The sequence below is a fragment of the Ischnura elegans genome, chromosome X, assembly GCF_921293095.1.
Source record: "Ischnura elegans chromosome X, ioIscEleg1.1, whole genome shotgun sequence".
NCBI lineage: Eukaryota > Metazoa > Arthropoda > Insecta > Odonata > Coenagrionidae > Ischnura > Ischnura elegans.
Window position 1 is genome coordinate 74,357,534 of NC_060259.1, and position 20,538 is coordinate 74,378,071.

The 20,538-nt window shown below is 35.2% G+C and overlaps 1 protein-coding gene across 8 annotated transcripts in view; it reads right to left on the minus strand.

The window, feature by feature from the left end:
- Nucleotides 1-350: 350 nt before the first annotated feature.
- The window catches only part of LOC124171823 (ras-like GTP-binding protein Rho1), a 72,692-nt gene continuing 52,504 nt past the window's right edge, over nucleotides 351-20,538 (minus strand). For 4 of the 8 annotated variants that reach the window (XM_046551164.1, XM_046551169.1, XM_046551172.1 and 1 more), the window contains exons 2-5: nucleotides 9,632-9,792; nucleotides 6,043-6,243; nucleotides 4,804-4,986; nucleotides 351-2,687 (exon numbers count right to left, since the gene is read on the minus strand). In XM_046551164.1, coding sequence (XP_046407120.1) covers nucleotides 2,649-2,687; nucleotides 4,804-4,986; nucleotides 6,043-6,243; nucleotides 9,632-9,792 — 584 coding nt within the window. In that variant the 3' untranslated portion in view covers nucleotides 351-2,648. Of the gene's footprint in view, nucleotides 2,688-4,803; nucleotides 4,987-6,042; nucleotides 6,244-9,631; nucleotides 9,793-14,355; nucleotides 14,439-19,616; nucleotides 19,783-20,538 lie in introns of those variants that run through there. The other 4 variants (XM_046551165.1, XM_046551168.1, XM_046551166.1 and 1 more) reach the window with 3 other exon arrangements.

Genomic DNA, 20,538 nt, shown 5'->3' on the forward strand with positions numbered 1-20,538 from the left:
ATATTTCCCCGAGGTAATCAATAAGCATTTGAAGTATGATGACCCATATTTTTGAGAGGCAAGAATATCAAGCCCTTTCTCCCTCTTCTTGCCATCCTTGATAGCCTGCAAGGGATTGAATTAAAAGCAATGCCTTGCCATGTCAAGTGGTATCCTCTTTGGAAGAATAAAGAAAAATATAGCTCTAAGAAGGCTGGGCATGATGGCGGCCGGCATTAAAGGGTATAGATGCCCACTCATAACTGAAATGTCGAAACTTGAGTTTCAGAAGATACATCAAATTGACTCATAACATTACCAACACTATGATAACACACAAGTGAAATCAATAACAATGATTCAAACAGAAATATCTATCATGATTAAAAACTTTATTTTTCTAATCAATGCTGATTCCAGAATGAACAGCAGGACAAAAAATTGAATTACTCATCCTGTAAAAAATCAAAATATATATATGTACATATTTCATTAAATCAATACTCTCAATTGCAATTGGCATAAGAATACAATTGAAATCCAATGATTGCTTTCCCAGCAACTGGTATATCCATGCATGCCTTGCCCAGTCAAGTGGTAGCCTCATTGGAACAATAGAGGAAGATACAGCTCTAAGAAGCTTGGGCATGATGGTGGCTGGCAAGAAAGGATGTGGATGCAAATATCAGTATCCATGCAGGAGTCTACCATGGACTCAGGATACAAGTTCCTCATGGCTACAAAAGTTTATCTTGAGGCTAACAACAACAGTGAGAGGTATTACTTGGGTGTACGGCTAACACAGAATTTGAGGGTGACAATCGCAAAAGAACATATATATTTACCCGCATTCTCAATTATTGTAAAAACCATGCAGTGCCAACAAGAGCACAGTGAAATCGTAGCTTTAAGTTGGTGACACTTAAATCATATTTTCCAAATTATCACAGGAACAGATACAATATTGATACAACAGCCTTTTTTTTATTAATTCATTTTTAAATTATCAGTAAGTACTCATACTGAATGGCATACAAAAATTCACCCGAATGCTTTGCACCAGTCAAAATCCTATACTAGTTATCATGCATTGTGCACCTCAGGATATTACCTTCATAACTCTTTCATTAAGTCATGACAGACCTCACAAATTCACGAGTTTCTTTCTTTTTTGAACTCCCATTTTACAAAACTTTCACTGCCAATTTGACTCACAGATATCCTGACAATATTCCTTTACAAGGATGCAATTTAAGACTGATGAGGAATTAAATATTCTTTATTAAAAACATCATACACAAACAACTTTCATAATCATTCATAAATATAATAATCACAAGTGAATTCAGATACCTTTGAACAAAAATTACAGCATCAAAAATGTAATTGATTCCCTCATCAACAGCAGCACAGAGAATAAATCATCTGCTATGCATTTGATGGAACATTTCTGCAATCATTTACTCACTATTTAGAAATTTTTTTAAAACATTTATCAATAGTGAATCTTTCATTGAGAATATATTGCGCATACAAAGTTATTTTAAATGCACAGAACTAGAGAAATATATATCTGCTGAATAACATATAATAACGGAGAACAAAATTCATTAATGCTCAACCATGAAATGCTAATATTAAACAATGCTATTAGAAAATGGTTTGTGGCCCAAACAATATTACATATAAGTCAAACCTTCAGGATTTTATTTTCCTTTAAATCGAGCTCAGTTGACGATATAATCAGTGGTATGGTCTCATATAATGCATAAGGAATGACTTTTTGCTTCTTTTGAAAAATTTGCTAGCTTGTTGCATTATGTAGCAACATGCTCAAAGCTAAGGCAGATAATACAACAACCTTTCAATGTACATCACTCCATCTACCTCTCTTCCTACTCCTAAAGGCCAATAATTCAAAATACAAGCAGAGCAATATGGCCTCATGGAAATTCATTTGAAGTTCATATGATTAATAGAATTCAGATAAGGCAACAGGCATGATCTATAACTGTATAATATGTATTCCTTCGACACAGTACAATCCTGTATATTGACCAGGATTCATTGCTCCAGCTTGCCACTAATAACATAAATTTTTAGCTTTTAATTTCATGAATGCTCTACCACATAAACAATAAAATTAATATAATAGTTATAAAATGGTTTGGTGCCTCCAACATCATTACACACTACCCTAAAAACTTGATGGTTCTAATTCAATACTACTTACAATACAAAAAAGGGAAATGATTAAAGCCCTATTCAATCTACTGCTCAGAAACAGGAAGCCCACTAAAGCCAACACCTTAAATTCAATCATGCACTACAATATGTTCAAAAACGAAACCAATGGTGTTACAAATATCTATTTCATGAGAGAAATAGTGCACACTAGTCACATTTGTGGGATGTAAAGGCAAGTTTAGACAGCTCGATAGCTCCAAACGTTCAAGTGAAAAATGTTATCCCAAACTTCATCGAAAAGCACTTCCATGGTGCCAAATGACAAATGCACTTTTCCTGATTCAGAGCAGGACAGATCACGGGCATCAGGTCCTAGTTAAAAAAAAGCATTCATTTCTCATTTTCCAATTCTCTATTCTCATGTTCTCTTGTTACATTTAGTAACACCCTGTAACATTGAAGTAACACCTGCTCCATATTAATTACAACAGCTTACACCTGCCCTTCTTTTTCTTCTTAACCTGAAAGACAACAATGCACATAATTAAATAAAAAGGCATCAATAAAAATGTTACCAACCTCCTCCTTTCATATTTCACACTTGATTATTAATTCCAGATAGAATATTTGGCAGATTCAAATACAGTGGAATCTCGATTTATCATTCCTGCATTCAATTTTTGCCACTCCTGGTCCCGTTCATACAGTTCCATAGAGACGATGTAATTTTTTTTCACACCTATCATTCCCCGAAGTACCGTTTTCCTGCATTGATCATTTGAAGATCACAGACCCGAAGTATAATTTTCCTGCATCCATCGTTTGACAAAAATGAGACAAAGTATTTACAATGTGTCATTTATGGCTAATAACAATAGGCAAAAAGTTAGAATCTTTCCCAAGAGATGGAACTACCTAAGCAAGAAGCTCAAAGGCCATGAGATATTAATCTGCTTTGCCCCTTCCGTCAGCCCTCAGCCCACCCATAATCATTAGCTTTGAAAGGAAATATCAAGTCGATAATAATAGAAATGTGTTTCACGCTTCCCTCTTTCTACCCCACTGACCTTTTTCAGCCTACCTGCTTCAAAGTTCCCCATTTATGGAGGTCAATTGCTGCATGAGTCATCTATTGGCCCAAAAGGTGTCTAACAATGAGTTTCGGCAGTTAGTATTATACCTAATATTAGTATTATATATTTATTGTATTGAAATATTAGTAATGTGGACGTATATAGAAAATATTCAGACCAAACACACGTATTTCTGACATAATTTAAACATTTTAAGTAAGGAAATAGTTGGTAAAATACAATGGAGACTTAGCATTCAGGCAAAACTCAATATCCTCGCAGCTGATCTTCTTGGAGGTTGATGCGGCATTAAAAAAAAATAAACAGATATCAGGTTACAATTTACGAGTTATATTATAAATCTCTCTTGTCACAGTCACTGACAAAGGGGTGTCTTCTCAGGATATTTTGTTTCTCCCTACTAGCTATCAATTCATCTGCTTATCTGGTGCTACGCTACTTATAATTGAGTGGATAAGTTGCCTTCTCTTCAGGACAAAAAAATTCATGGCGCCGTCATACGGTTATGCTTCACCCTCAACAGTCGGTTCTGCAAATGCCATAGTGTCAGTTCTGAACTTCATCTCGTACGAGTGGTTCCCTACTTTCCAGTGTGTGTTGACTTCAAAGCAGCCAGTGTTTTCAGTTCGGATTTGATAAAGTCAGGTTTCATTAGTTTTATTTTTACTCGTCATGGAACCATGGCCCTTCCGAGGAATCATGTGATAACTTTAAAAGATGGACTGGTAATAATTGAACAAGAAAAGAATCTGGCGGAGAAGCCCGTGACTAGGATATTTGAAAAAGATTTGTTGAATTTACAATATACTTAAAGTGTTTCCATAAAATTCAAATATTTCCCTAATCAGCTAAACTCCTCTATGAATCCTTTAAAGACTATCACAATCACTACCTACCTACCTAGCGACCTAGTCAAACATTACCACATAGATCATTTCCCTGAACTCATGGTTTTTTTCTTCCGCACGCTTCAAAAATGATAGATCAAGGTTCCACTGTACTTTTATAATGCTATGTGATTACTGTTAAGCAAAGTGTTTGCCTTAGGGGGAACTTGCAACAGCAATCCATTGCTATAGAAACAATTTTTAACAGGTAAAATCCGAACAATAGCTTTAAAAAATATCATATATATGCTTTTATATATCATAGCAAGAAGTGAAGAAAATGACGTGAAATGTGGCTTTGAACCTATCACTCTGGTGAGATTCCCAAGCCCTGCTAACGTACGTTACGATGCCTACCTTGACCACAGGGTCCGCTGGAGTAGGGGAATACACACAATGTGATGACATGGCTAAGGATTGACAAACCAATATTAATTGAGATTGTAAGTACATTACAGACAGAGGATGCCTTATCCCAGTGACTTATGCCAATTGCATCACCACAAGGAGGACATATTCATACAAGAGGACCCAGAAACCAATTTGTAATATATAAATCATCCATTACAACAACGATGAAAATTGGAAATAATATGAAACTTACAAGCACCACCAAGTATACTCCTGTGTTATTACTACCACTAAGTGATTCTCACCTGAAGGGCTGCCCTAGTTGCAGTTTCGAACACTTCCCGGACTCCCTCCTTACTTTTGGCTGAACATTCTAGATAGGAAAAGGCATTTATTTTTTCTGCCATAGTTCTTCCTTCTTCAGACTTGACAGGCTCCTGCTTCATTTTACGAAGTTCTGTTAATGTGTTAGGATCATTTCGGAGATCCTGAAAAGGAAAAGCCCTTATATTATAACAACACATAAAAACAATTAATGAATGACAAAAATGTTAAAGATAAGGGAGAGTTAAATTTATTAAGGCTGCTATAAAAATGCTTACTTCACAATTTATGTCCTGAACATATAAGGTTATCATAAAACCAACAAGATAATGATGCACACACAAAAACAAAATAAATAACACAAGAGAGCATTGATACTTCTCTACATTTATCTAATTCGTTAAAGCTGACCATGTTTTTCATAAGGTCTTCTAACTTTCAATGCTACAATTCTAAGTGTAAAATTTTTTCCAATGAAACCTATAAAGCAATTAACATATTGACTGAATCAAAGGCTTGAGTCCCCATTGCCAATTATATACTTCTTCAACTGGTGCACATCACAGAAACAAATATCAAATGTATCCACATTGAAACCCCTCGCTTCAAATTACAATTTTTTCGTCTAAGAATCACATGATGGAAATTTCCTCTACGCAAAAACTAGGTGCATAGTTGTTATGCATCTATATCAAATTGAATAACATGAATATGAACATTACTACACATATCACACAATTTTTTTTGCAGTTGAATAGCATCTACACATACTGAATTTTGTGACCGGGACGTAATCCTAAGTTTACAAATTTCATAAGAGTACAAAACTTATGGCTATTTGCAGAAATTTAACCAAAATTAACGATTTAAAATTACAAAATTCAGACTTCATTAGATATTAACCCATTGGTGCACAATGTAGGCTAAAACAATTGATAAAAATGGATGGCTGTTGAGTCCATGCATTAAAGCAACAAAAAATGGAATTTGCTTGGGGGCAAACTTCAGTAGTAAGATGTAGTCCCTCAAGCATAAAAATATGAAAAACCCAATTTTTTAAAAATTGAGATAAAGGAAAATAGGAACAAAAAGTGAAAAAAATTACAGATGATTGGCCCTATCAACTAAGAGCAGTAAGGAAACATACTCATTTACAAATGCAGGGCATTGATGCAAAACTTTTTAACTGCCCAACCACAGTCAAAAGATACGCTATTTACCTTCTTGTTTCCAACCAGGATAATGGGAACATTGGGGCAGAAATGCTTCACTTCTGGAGTCCATTTCTCAGGAATATTTTCCAGGGAGTCTGGAGAATCGATTGAGAAGCACATTAAAATGACATCTGTGTCAGGGTATGAAAGAGGACGAAGTCTATCATAATCCTCCTGGCCAGCTGTATCCCATAAGGCAAGCTCGACCTGGAATAAATAACCAAAACATATATATATCCTTTTCAGTTTACAAAGGAAATCCAAAATATACCCTTCTCATTATAGCTCTGAATCCAAATATGAAAAGTGTTTGTGACTCAAAAGGACAATTATGACAGACAAAAACACATACGCACACAACTGATAGGATGAATGATTCTGAAGCCTATAGTCTTAATGGATATCCTCTCATGTATTGAGAATGTATTGAGCACCCTTGGGCTAACGAGAGAGAACAAGTAGCACTTATTACAATTTATGTAACAGTAAGTCCTCCACACAGTTTCAGGTTCTAAGATGATTTCAACAGTGTTTAAGCAGGTGAGACTGTCGTGAAAGATTTAATTGATGCAGATAAAAATTTTGAGAAACAGCCTGCACCTCTTGCATCACTCCATGACACCCTTTATTATTTGATACCATGAATTCTGATCAATGAAACTATTGTCTGTTGGGTGCAATTTAAAATTACAATATTCAGACTTCAATAGATATTAACCCATTGGTGCAGAATGTTGGCTAAAGCAATTGATAAAAATGGATGGGTGTGGAGTCTGTGCGTTAAAGTGACAAAAAAATGTGTTGAGGTTTGAAATCAATCATTTCATGGCTTAGTTGCGCCACTTTGCGGACCATCCATTTTGCTTGCCATTCATTTGATAGGTGTGTGCAGCGGCTAAAGCCAGTGCCTTGCAGCATTGCAGTAACAGTCCATTTTCAAAGGGTAGTTATGCTTTTTTAAAAAGAATAATCCCCATTTGGAAACAGTTTTTCCGAAATTTTTACGCTAATCAATACAAGTGTGTATTTGCTACAAAAGGCACAGCCTCATTGACACATCTAGCTGAGTATTAGCACTACAAATAAAAAATAAACCGTTACCTACTGGGGTAACTTGGTGGAACTGAAAAAATATAAACAAAAATACTTTCCATACCATATAATGAAATTTAGCCTGGCAGCAGTCAATTGACTGTTTCCATTTCAGCTTTGCATGATTTATTCGTATTCGATACAGAAGTATTGTTTCAGACTTTTAATATTTTGGAATCACATTGCCATTAAGAGAGTAAATACTATTGCAAACCACGCTTGCTAAGATGAATCACATATTTTACTTACTTAGTCTGGGAACATTCACTTGACTGTGTGTTAGTTTTCCACCAAATTTCAGACATTTTCACAGTTTCTGTGAAGTTTTGGCATGCTCCTTAATTTTCACCCACTTGATGCTACTTAGTTTTTTTTTTTTTTTTTGAAAGAGAAAGATTTTTCCTGTGTATAAGAGGAAATCTTTCAGAGAAAAGTTTTCAGTGAAAATGTTTTGGTTGAAGTGATGAAATTTGCCTGAATGTCATGCCCAAGGGGACTGCATACAGAAGGCCCAATTTAATCCCACAGAAGGCTGATTTCCATTGCCATCTCTGTCATATTTTAATTGGTTTTCAAAAATGTCAGCAGCACGGTCACGAGTGCAATACGATCCATTTTTTTCACAATCTTTTGCAGTATTGTCTTTGCAAATGCGAGGAATAGCAATGAAGAGCTATGAACCTGATAAGTGATATCATCATCAATGAAAATTTCAGTTAAGACTCCTAATTATACTTATTTTCCTGTAAAATTTGGATCAATATGTCCGTTAGCAACGAGAGTGCAGACTTTTGTGACCCATTTAAATGCCCGGTGGTTGACAACACATTTAGAGGCCGACTTGAGAATCCCCTATTGTAGTATTCGTGGTCAGCACTTTCTGATATTTTAATTTTAATTTAACCAAGCTATCTTCACAATCACTGGTAGACGAGTCACCCAAAACAATTCCAGTGAAGCTAAATTCACTATTGACTCAACAAAGAAAACTTGAACAGTAAAATAAAACTTGAGAGTGAATAGTAAAAAAAATTTAAGCAAAAATTCTCTTTCAAAGTCCATCCTCAGCCTCATATGAATAAATTGGCAAAATACGAGTTTCAACAAGAAATTGGACGTTACAAACTGATTGGTACCCCATGGGGATTCACATGACTTCATTGCCATACTTCCTGCAAGCTCAGAATGATGTAAATTCTATGATTGTTATGCCATTGTCAGTAAGTACTTTGAGCTGCAGGCACTCAGCATTAGAATTCTGTTACATTATGCTTTTCATCTTATGTACAAAACAAGAAATGACCTCACAGGAAATCTCCATTCCACGTGGCCTCAAGCCTGATAAAAATGTGCATTTCAGTACAATTGCTAACGTCATAGTATAATATACTTTTTCAAATTTTTTTGATAGGAATTTAAATAATAAGCCTGTAAAACAGGTGCAGACAAAATTAACTTCTAGAAATACTAAGAAGAGTGCCACTGGTGCCAAGGAGCTACATATGACTAATGAGTAAAGAGTTGGAGAAAATGTGACCTTTCCCCATAATAACATTTTGAACTAGGGAGGAAACATTACTATGACAGTTTCCACTCGTAAGAAGCAAAGCACCTGATTGGCTCTAGCTTTTGCATCACTTTGTTTCTAGAAATTTTGCGTACATGTGAATTCAGTTTAGTTATGACTCAAGAAGGCCATAACTCTCAAAAAAAGCCCAAAAATATTTCACAGAATTTCATGGCATGGCACACATGAGAATTTGACCAACAGCTGACAGAATTGTAGGGTGGATGCAGTGTAAAACATGTTGACATTTGCCCTCTTATAATGATACGTACCAAAGATGTCTTGGTTTAACATCCAATTAGCCAGACAGTTTTACTTCAAGTGACTTCAATTCTCGCAGAGATACTTCTAATGAAAATCTTACACAAGCACCACAACATGATCTAGGGCTCTTGAGGCAGATGCCAATGCATTACGTAGATACCAAACTAACTTCATCAATAGGGAATTTCAGTTACCATGGCATTAAAAAAGTGAGTTTTACCCTCTCCCATCAAACCAATATTTTGGTTGAATTGAGTAATACAGGATCAAATGAAAATAAGACCACCCATTTACTACAGGACTGCTATGGCCTAAGCCATCACTCTCCCTCAGCCTGGCCATTAGCCTAAGAAAATTTGCTTGGCCAGTAATTTCTATTTAGATATATAACGTTGTTCCATACTTGATTTCTGCATTCAGAATTGATTATAGTATTTTAGCCCTTCAACAACCACTACAGCTTGATTTGCTAGGCTACTTCAAAAAGATTATATATTACTATGAACTTTCTAATGAAAATCAGTAAATGGTTGACTGATGAAGTATTTTCTATTGACACTTAAGGGAATAAAATATACCACAAAAGGTGGGCAAAATGAGAACCTGGTGCAAAAGTAATTCTAAGTGTTTAAGCTTGGAAAACTGTATACTTGAAAGCAATAATTCCCTCACCTGCTTGCCATCAACTTCTATATCTGCTACATAGTTTTCAAAGACAGTTGGCACATAAACTTCAGGAAATTGATCTTTACTAAAGACAATGAGAAGGCAGGTTTTACCACAGGCACCATCACCCACTATAACCAGTTTCTTCCTTATAGCAGCCATGAATTCTGAAATACAGAGAATCAAACAATTAAACAGATTATCCCACCTGGTCAATGAATAACTAACAAAAGCAAATACAATTCTCTTGTAATCTATATGACAACAGAAACTGATGAGAATAATTCCATGTGCTCACAGCTATTTTTCTACTCACCAGGACCTGATCAGTGCTTTCATTACAACTAAAAACTACTTTCACCAGATACTAATTGGGATCCTTCATTCACTAATAGGAATTATTTAAAGGGATACTAAACTCTCATACCAAACAGGAAAGAGAAGACAAGAGAATGACAATCACTCAAATGTTTCTGTGGTTTGTTTCCATGAGGGAAGTGGATTTGGTTAATTTTCCAGCAAATAATAAAATGCACTCAGAATAACAGAATCTATTGTCACCTAGATTGACCAAGATGAAAATATAGCAAGCCCATGCTTGCACAAGAAATGTTGCATATACCATTTCATTAATTTAAAGACTAACACAAAGAAACTTGACTACATACAACATGAAGGACTTATTTGGAGCATTTATTTTATGTATGTGTCAAGGAGTGTAACATACCATAGAAAGCCATGTCCAAGCTAGATCAAAACACAACTACACCAGTTAACAGTCCATGCTATCCCATTACAAATTTAAGACAACATGGGATTCAGAGTTGGAAGAAGTTTCTAAGTTGCTCGACCTCAAAATAATGTGTAATGAGTACATCAAAATCACACAGAAAAAGAGCATTCTTATGAGATTTGAACAAAATCCTTCACTAAGACTCTTATGTATGGCATCTGCAAATTCCAGCTACCTTAGTACACAAATGACACCGAAAAATGTATACAAAATTCAGTAGATCCTCAATTGTATGTGTGTGAGAGAGAGGGGTAAACCAGAATTAGCATTCTGTTCCACAAATACATATTTAAAAATGCCCCTAAATGAATTCAACTACTCATGGGAACATTTGGAAGAACACCACATTGAATAATATAATAAAACTTTTCAACCAGTAGCAATGCCTAGTTTTCAGAAACATATGTTTCAATGCTTTGAACTTTTCATCATAACTAATGTGAAATTAAAACAATATCCGACCTAATGAAGTCATAAGCATGGAAACAAATCAAAAAAGTTGGACGGTAATATAGCTAAAACATTTCAATTTACTGTCTAACATGTCACACCAACACAATAATCACTTAACCCAAAAAAAGTTAATGCCAAATGACTTCTTCAAGAAGTGTCAGTGAGGGTTAAACTATAATCCACACCCGATTGTACTTGTTTAGTATCCAATACTCAGTGTATTCTTAACATCATATCAGATATATTCAGCTTTACTGCAAGCAAATTGATAAAAACTTAGTATGGTCGACCTCTGACAACCGCCATAGTTGCGACTCCGACTCTTCAACAGAAGTCAGGACAGGCCAGCCAGCAGTCTCTCCGAGCCATTGGGTTAACAGTACGTACTTGTTGAGTAATTAGGAAAACCCTAATTGACCTCCGTATTTCCACTACTTCGTCTGACATTAGACCAACAACAATTTTACAGGAGAAAATGAGAGATGATTTAGCCATGGAAAAATCATTTCATTGATACAAAAATGGACCATGAATATTTTCACAACTGGGAGATGGGCCCAAAAATTGCATGGTTTAAGCAACAGTTTCTCATCAGATGAAACTGCGAGCCAACTAGAATGCAATGGGCATGGCCTCCCCTGGCCGAAATTCAGTCTCTCTTAAGCCTTTATTGCACATAGATCATGAATCTTCTATCAGAATGCCAAAAAGGAGGACTCAGCCTGAGCACTACGATTTCCTCTGTAGAAAAAAACGATATGACATGCTGAGCTCAAATCAACTCCATATAGCAGTTCCCCACCCACTAAAAGTGGAAAATTTCTCTTAGCTTCGGAATTATCTACAGGGTGTACAACTCCACATTTGTTTTGCCCTTCACCCCAGTGACCTACATACTCATTACAACTCAATAACAGAGAAGCCTTAACCTACAATGCTAACAATTTTAGGCAAAACTATCCAAGTTTGAAATAAGAAGACCTGAACCACTCCAATGTTTTTGATGCATTGGTAAATTCATGTAAACAATAATGAAAATTAACCTATATACACTCTTTCATAGAATGCAATACAAAGGGTTGTAGCTCCCATCAATTTACCATGATCAATGCGCAGCATTCCCTTTCTCTGATCGTATTACTAAAATTTTAGTGGGTTGTAATTTCCAGTAAGAGATATTTTATCGGCATAGCATAAGGAATCAAGAGTTTTCCAAAAGAAAAACTATTTCCCAAACCTTTCACAAAAACCTTCCACACCAACTTACTCATCCTGGCTAACCATAGATTCATCCATCTTTCTGAATAGGATACTGAACCATCAATATTCCTTTCTTCATCAAGGACAAAATTTCTCTGATACTGCAAAGTGCCAAGAATTTTCAAATATTGACACTCAAAGACATTGCCAAATGCGAAGTCGGCAATCACTACCTTCCACTAATATGACCTCAGGAGTGAAAGGATGCAGAGGATGGAGCTAGGCCAACCCCTCGCACACCAGTGCATTATAGATTTAGGTAAGAGAATTATCATAGCCATGATTGGATAGTTTCCTAGTTCACTTTTGGTAATTTTCTAACTACATAATTTATATATTCATGGGAGTTTATTATTTCCAAATTATTTTTCCTCTGAGGAATTTATAGACTTAAAACATCTCCTTTTCTTCCAACAAAGGGAATCCATAGTTGGTAAAAAAGGAACCATCCACTCTGTCTAACCACAAAAAATAAATGCAAGCCAAAATAATAAAAAATCTTTCTACTTCTTTTTAAAGGTGAATAAAATAACATGAGGGCAAATACATCAGCCCTCAGCAGCTTTGGCTCTTTTTCTCTTGGCTGATAGAATGGCTCTCCTGCACCTGGTAAAGGCTAGAATGCCCTTCGGGGTAAGGTCAGAGGTAGAAGACTATCCTCACCGAAATGTTTCCCTAGGGGTTTAGGTGGAAAAATAGGGGAAGAATAAGATCATCTGCTGATATTATTCATGGAATCACAGACTAGCTAGCTGTGTACCTTTACAGAGGACCCCACATGTGCCCTTCAAATGCAAAAATTCCAGCGAGGAAAAATAATTTGCCATGACCAGGATACAAATCTGATCTTCTAAATAAGCACCATATCTTCTACCACCTGAACTACAAAGGCACCTTCTTCCTTTCCCTGAAGAGTTTTGCACACTTTAAGAGGACAACATGATGGTTTATGCTGCTGGACATAAAATGCCACAGAGCAGCATGTTTTTGTGCACAGTGCCACAGTCCCCAGGCTAAGCCAGAACTTCATAAGGCGTTCAACAAAACGTAACTCTAGGAATAGCCATTCGCACACTTTCATGGAGTCACCTGCAAGTTCACTTTAAGCGCACAAATTCCACTAGGAAAAAAATAATTTGGGTTGATCAGGATTCTGATCAAGGCAAATGATTTTTCCTCTGTGGCATTTTTAGACTTGAAACATCTCCTGTTCTTCCAACAAAGGGAATCCAAAGTTGGTAAAAAAAAGGAACTATCCACTTCGTCTAACCACAAAAAAATGAAAAGAGGCATAGGTAGTTAATAGATGGAAACATCAAGGATCACATGTCAAAAATATTTCATAATAAAATATATTTCATGATTTCAAATGCACAAAGATATTTGCTACCAAAACAAATTGGCACATTGAATCCAAGCATTAGAAGCACCATCACATCACATTTCAAATAAACCGGTCCTGACTACTCTTTGTAAAGAATCCTCAAAGTTCATACTTTGTGCCAAGAACCTCATTCTGCATCCAAGCAAAACTATTGACAAACTGCTTTACAATATGTCACTATCCAGTCACAAGAATGAATTTTCTCAAAGCATAAAATTAATCCTTTTGTGGTATTAATTTAGAAAATTTAATTGTTTTTTTCAAGAGATGGCTTTCATTTTCCTAAATTTGCTACATGGGCTTCGAAATGGACAACATGCTTTTGGTGGTCACATCAACAACTGGGAACCTCTAACTTAAATTTAAGTGAAATAGTATATGCTTTATGAGATTTAAAAAAGGTCACCACTTCTGGTAGAGCAATTTACCTCAAACATCTTATCAATCACAAACAAAAGCTTTATACTTGAATACTTGGATGCCAGGGAAGAATTTCTCATCAAAATATAGTGGCTATATATGAGTAACAGACAAACAAACTGGACTCTAAATAGATTAACTGTTGTTAGAAATGCATGCCACCAATTTTTTATTCAGATTTGGATTCAGTGCACTAACTTGCTTCAGGAAATACATCAAGAGACACATTATATGCCGTGCTTTTTTTGTATTGAAGTATGGAATCCAATTATATGGCTAACTAATGGGGAAATGAAGACAAATGATGAATTTTAGATGACAAATTACCCTACATTGGGAGACACTGGTCACCCAACACAACAGTACTACAGCCATTGCTGCTAACTACAATCAACAATTAGGTACTTCTGGACAAGTCACCTGGCTCCAGTCGCTATAGTGCCCTCAAGATTGTTGAGGGGTTTCCTTTTCTTCAGTTTCCTTATATTAGCTTGGCACCAAGAAAATGAGATACCCCAGATTCTGTAGGACCAAAGAGGCACTTGCTGATTTATAGGCATTTTATGCCACTGTATACATGCCTAACTATTGCACTATTTGTACATCTAACACAAAAGTAAGCAGTTAAAAACGAGAATGTAACACTTGAATAAATTTGAAAGACTAACATGAAACTAAGGTCAACATAAATACCATGATGACGGACTGATTTTGACTGATGCACACGAATTTCTCTTAAATTTCTTCTGAAATGGAGGAACCCTATATCATGTACATGCCGAACTTAAACATCCATTCCATAACAGCAATCTATTTGAAATACCATGAAAATTGGTATAATTCAGAATTATTAACATCATATTTGAGATTAAATTACTTAATTTCTCACAAAATGATCACCGAATGCTAACAGGAAATTCATGAGGGACCCACATGAAGAACCAAAAAGAAGCATGCCCATTCCAGCACCTTAAGATAAGCAAAATGAAGACAAATGGTGCATTACACTGAGAGCCAAAGTCACATGCAAGCACATGCCGTTACATAAGATAGTAGTTGTGTGTGCATAGATTGTCACTAAAAAAATGTGGTGAATAGAGAGGCACTTCTCCACGACTCATCGGCCTCAGACCTTGGAAACACCAATGAAAAAAAATTATTTGAACTACACTCCCTAAGCAATATAATAAACGGATATCCTACCAGGTCACTACCATAAGCAGCGAGCTCCATTTTTGAAATGTAATATGAAAAAATGTATGATGCTCACATTAGAGAAACTATTTCATACTTTGGAAGTCATTATAACCGATGCACGGGTATATTTCTTGATTTCTGCCATATTTATCCACATGAGGGAGTAAAAAATGATTGAGAAAAATACAATTTAAGTTAACTACTCAGCAATGAAAAATTTAATGGCATGGAGATTGATCCAAGTGATCATGGAAAGAAATAAGGCTTACCTTCATACTTCCTTAATATGCTCACTAATAACCAGATAATAATTCAAATGCTCATTACAATCCATGAGAAAGACAAGAATAGATGTTCAACCATATAAGATGAGATATGGAGAAACAAAAAGATGATTTGACTTAATAAAACCTTTGTACAGTTCTCTTTTCAATTGCAAAAGTTTTACATTCACGACACGTTTGGATTCATAGCACCATCCTCAGCTCAATTAATAAATAATATTAAATGGACAGGAGGATGATGATATGCTTCGAAACAGGTAGTTAAAAAACTATCACAATTAAAAAGTGGACAGTAAAAGAAGTTTTAATTAATTCTAAGAATGGAGGGCTAAACATTCTCTGCAGATAAATGGAACCCGGAAAATATATTTTTTCTATGAATGCAGTTGCTTTATAGCTACTCAATTTTTTACGATTATGTAATTATTTACCCTATGCGATTAGTTTTGATCACTACTATTTACCCTTGCAATGAGCAAAAATAATGGTGCAAATTTAGCTCATTCGTCCATTCACATACCCCCTGAAATGTATTAAATAAATTCTGGGCGGCAAAAATTAAGAGAACGATCTAAGAGAATCTAAGAGAGGTAAATAAGAACACAACAATCCATAGACAATGATAACCATGAAGCATATGATGGTAGAAGCTGAAATCAAGGGAGTACAAATGTGGCAATAGACTCGAATCAAGAAAATTCCGATGGCATTCCAGATACCATGCCACATGAATGAAATAGGAAGGTTCCCAGGTCAAGTCGCTACTAAGCCACACTTTTAAACCTAAAATTTGGCTTCTAAAATCTTCTCCTTTACAAATGTGGCTGTTATTTATATGCTGTGTGTTTTTTATCCTCATCTCATTTCTTCTGTCCTCCTGAATTAAATAAACTAAATTAATGGTACTAAAAATGTTTGAATCACAAATTTTACTAATTTCCTTCGTGTTACTACCTCTTATTTAGTTTTCTGAGCAAGGAAAGTTTTGATTGCAAAGGAGTTATTAAGTCTTCATCTACCAGCTTGGGCCTCAAATTTGTCTCTCATCAGTATCCAAGGTAAGATATTTCAAATGCCTGTGCCCTGCAAGTTCTAAATGATATGACTGATGTAAGCTCGAAGTAAATAATTTTTTTTATTAGGATAGGAGGTGTAGCATTAAATGTCGATTGATCAATGAAACATTTTCTACTTTAATATCAAATAGTCGAGCATTGGCATCGATGCTACAAAACAGGGATAGACTAGCATAAGTAAAGTCCCTCTATCAAGAAATACATAGTCTGCATATTACATCAAAGATTAGCTTTGAAATTACATATAATTCATAATATTTTCGCAAGAGAGTTAGAGGTAAATTATACTTTCAAAAAAACCATGTGTCATTGCTTTGAGAGCTCAACAGGCAATGTGTTGACAGAAATTCTGTACAGACAAATATTCCATTGAATGATAAAAAGTTGTCATTGAATTTAAATGAAAGTTTCTCATGAAATTTGCCTACTTTGATTATTTAGATGTCCACAATGACATTGTTTTCACTAATTAAGCATCAATTAGCCAGTTCGGCAAAACAAAAAAAAACATTTGACTCCTTTCTGTATTTTAAAAAATATAAGGAATAAAAGTAAACCTAGGACCACTTTTAGAAAAATAAACTTATAATAATGACAAACACTGCCAATCGCACAAGCACAGCAATATGTAAAAACCAAGAATATTATCTCATTTTATGCCTACTTTGCCTTTTGAGTCTGTAGACTGCAAGCAAAGGTAATGCCTGGACTTTATTTTGTCACGAACCTAGCTTCCAACAATTTATCCTAAGTCTATGCTCACCAGAATGCAAGTGAGATGGAAAATAACTTAGTAATAACAAATAAATTCCATTTCTTCCATTACACACCAACATTGCCAAATCACCATTAAATAAGTAATTTTCTTTCCTTTAAATAAAGTTTTATCAAAATCCTACAAACAATAATTCGGAGTGTGTTTACACGAACCTAGGAATACCTATCACTGTCATTAAAATGCATCTAAAGGGGATATGAAGTTCACAACAGAAAATAGTCCTGGACTCATAAAAAAAGGACCCCATGATTTAACCTGAGTTATCAATCCAATAAAATCCCTTCCACCCACCCAACAGAATTCTGCACATTTGGTAAAACATGAAATAGTGTAATACTGATGAAAATTTTTGAAATTGAACACGCATTGAAGATTTCTAAGTAGCTCCACAGTTTTATATTGCTAAAGAAAAATATGCAGCCTCCTAATATAGGGCATTTTCAGTTAAATTTAGAGTGAAATTTGAAAATATATACTTGTAATGGGAAAAACACATATCTCAGCAAATGGGTAAAACTGCAACATTTGAAAAGAAAAAGAAATCCTCAATCATTTACCAATATCTTATTCATAAAACCCAAACTGAAGCTTATGAACTAAAGTGGAGTCAGAAACGAAAAATAAATGAACTGAATCTCCTCTAGCCCAGACGAAAGAACGAAGATGAGATAATATCCATAAGATGAAATAGCAAAACTGAGCCAATCCTTAACTAGGAACATCAGCGCCCTATTGCTTAAATGCACAGCCTCTCTAGAAAAAAATATTAGGTCCACTTTTTGAAATATCAAACCCTCTATCACAGAGATTCTGAACAAATTCAATTAAAATTCGAGTCTCTGAATCTTCATTGCTATCGTCACAAATTATTATTCAACTAATATGCTATGAATAAGCTACACACTTTAACCTGGCCCAGAATCTTAATCCAGATTAAAGAGATTTAGCTTAGAATGAAAAATTAGATTTATACCCTGTCTATTTTCCTATTTTTTGACTAGTCATAAAAGAAACGAGTAATAATGTGTGCCTTGATTTTAAGTTGAATACCTTGAAAGAGAAGTCTCTGACCACCCTATAGGTTACCTATATCTTGCAGCGAATTTAACTTATGGTAAAAAATGATCTTTCACACTATTTGAATTCTCATGGGATCTAGTTTAAATAGAGATCAGAAAATTTGATGGCAGTGTTTGAAAATTATAATGCAACTATGTATATTATTCACTACTTCCTGCTGACTACTTTCAACCCTATTATAAAGTGACCAATTTCTAAGAGACTCAACGAAGCACAATTCAGAACACAGCCCAAAGCCTAATTCATCTATCCCCAAAAGTAACATATATTCGGTAAGCCAGAAAAATTTAGGTTTGAGAGTCACGTGTACTATGAAAGGATGAAGAGTAATAAGAAAGCCAATGGAGTCCTCAGGAAAAATTCAGACTAATTTGGAGATTTCCCTAAAGCACCAGCAATTCCCTCGCAATCACAAAGAAAGAATTTATTCCAGATGTATCAACCTTTTCTTTTCATAAAAATTGAAGGCCCATGTTGAAGCTATATTCATCATGATTTATACGCCTGAACTAATCTGGGCATCCTACCATCAAATGAAGGATTCGTGAACAAATTTCTCAGTTGATTCGAATCGTGAAAAATTTTACACATTGGGTTCACTGAAGAAATTATTTTACAGGAATTAATTTTAATTATTTTAAAGCCACCATGCAGCCACTTGTCGAAGCTCACAAATCTTATCTACAGTCACTTCAAAAACATGATGACTCTACAATAAGAACAATCACGGAATCTCCAAGTTCCGATACCAACAAGCAACATTTAAAAATTAATTCAGAGGATAATAAAACATCAAAACACGAAGGATGTTTGAATCCAACTCCAAGATTAGAAAATATTTTATGGATAGATAATAGAAGATTAATTTTCCCAAAAAGAACTTGAAATCCATTTAGCTGAGATATTCCAAAACTGCCATCTCATGTGCATGAACCCACATCCCTCTATGTTTACATCAATCTCAATTGCACCAACATTTAATCCAATGAAGTAGGACTTAAGAAAATTACTGATATCATAAAGCATTACTCAGCACAACAATAGGTACGATAACATCATGCAATCGAGCCACCAAGTGTGAATGCAATTGTGTTCTTAATATTCAAATGATGAATTAACATGTATGCCAAGACTCTAACTACCATGTAAGGTATGTCCTCTGATACAGTAATGTGCTTTTGACACTTGGATAATCAATAGTTTCACGAGCGTGCCTCAACAGTGTAAAGGGTTAATAGCAAAGCCTTAAGGAACAGAGCATCTTACCTCTGGAAGTTGTATTGCTGGGAGAATGGCAACACCCAATTACAAGCCGGGTAAGCCGGTCCATAGATTTGTCAGTGTACCTCTTATGTCAATGAAGACCTTGTTTTCCCTCTTTCAGTCTACAGAAAACATTTGTACAGCTCCTGGAATACATGTCCCATAAAAGCTGCACCACAGGTTAATGAATCTAAGACAAAGCTAGTCAGTGTCATTAAGAATTAGCAAAACCCATGGAAAATCGTTAATACACCCTCCACATTCCACGAAAAAGTCACGTCACCTACAGAGAAAGTTTTTAAAGACTAAAGCCCAGTTATTTCCAAACAGGGATAATTATAACACTTCCATATCAGCTGCCCCACTTATAGCTGTATTTTTAACTTGGATAAACAAATAAGATCCCCAGGTTTCCTTGGAGTTATAATTATATGCTAAGTAGTTTTTATTTTGTTTGGGAGAATATTTTCTAGCTTGGCTTTTGGTGCAGACCTCAAGGCACTTCAGATCCCTAATTAAGTTTGATCACTTGTACTTCTTTACGCATGCATGAACCAATATAATTTCTGAAATTTAAACATATGATGGGCTTTCTATTTGGGTAGACTGCTTTGATGAGTTTCCTGGAAGCAATACATAAGTACATAATTGGCAATTGTATCATTTTTTGAGAGAAGACATTCACAGAGTCCATTTATCTGTGTTATGGAGTATGTCCACAGTTCCATTTCACATGTTTTATATAGTTATTAATTTCAGTTACAACAGGTGTCAACCAATATGCATGGTTACAATTAATTCCAAGACAGAATTATACCTTGAGCTGGCACATTTCTTTATGAGAATCATTAAGTTTAAGACTCTCTGCATGCTACCAGCTTCAGCTTTTGACCACAGCAGCAGCAGCATCAAGAAGACCAAACAA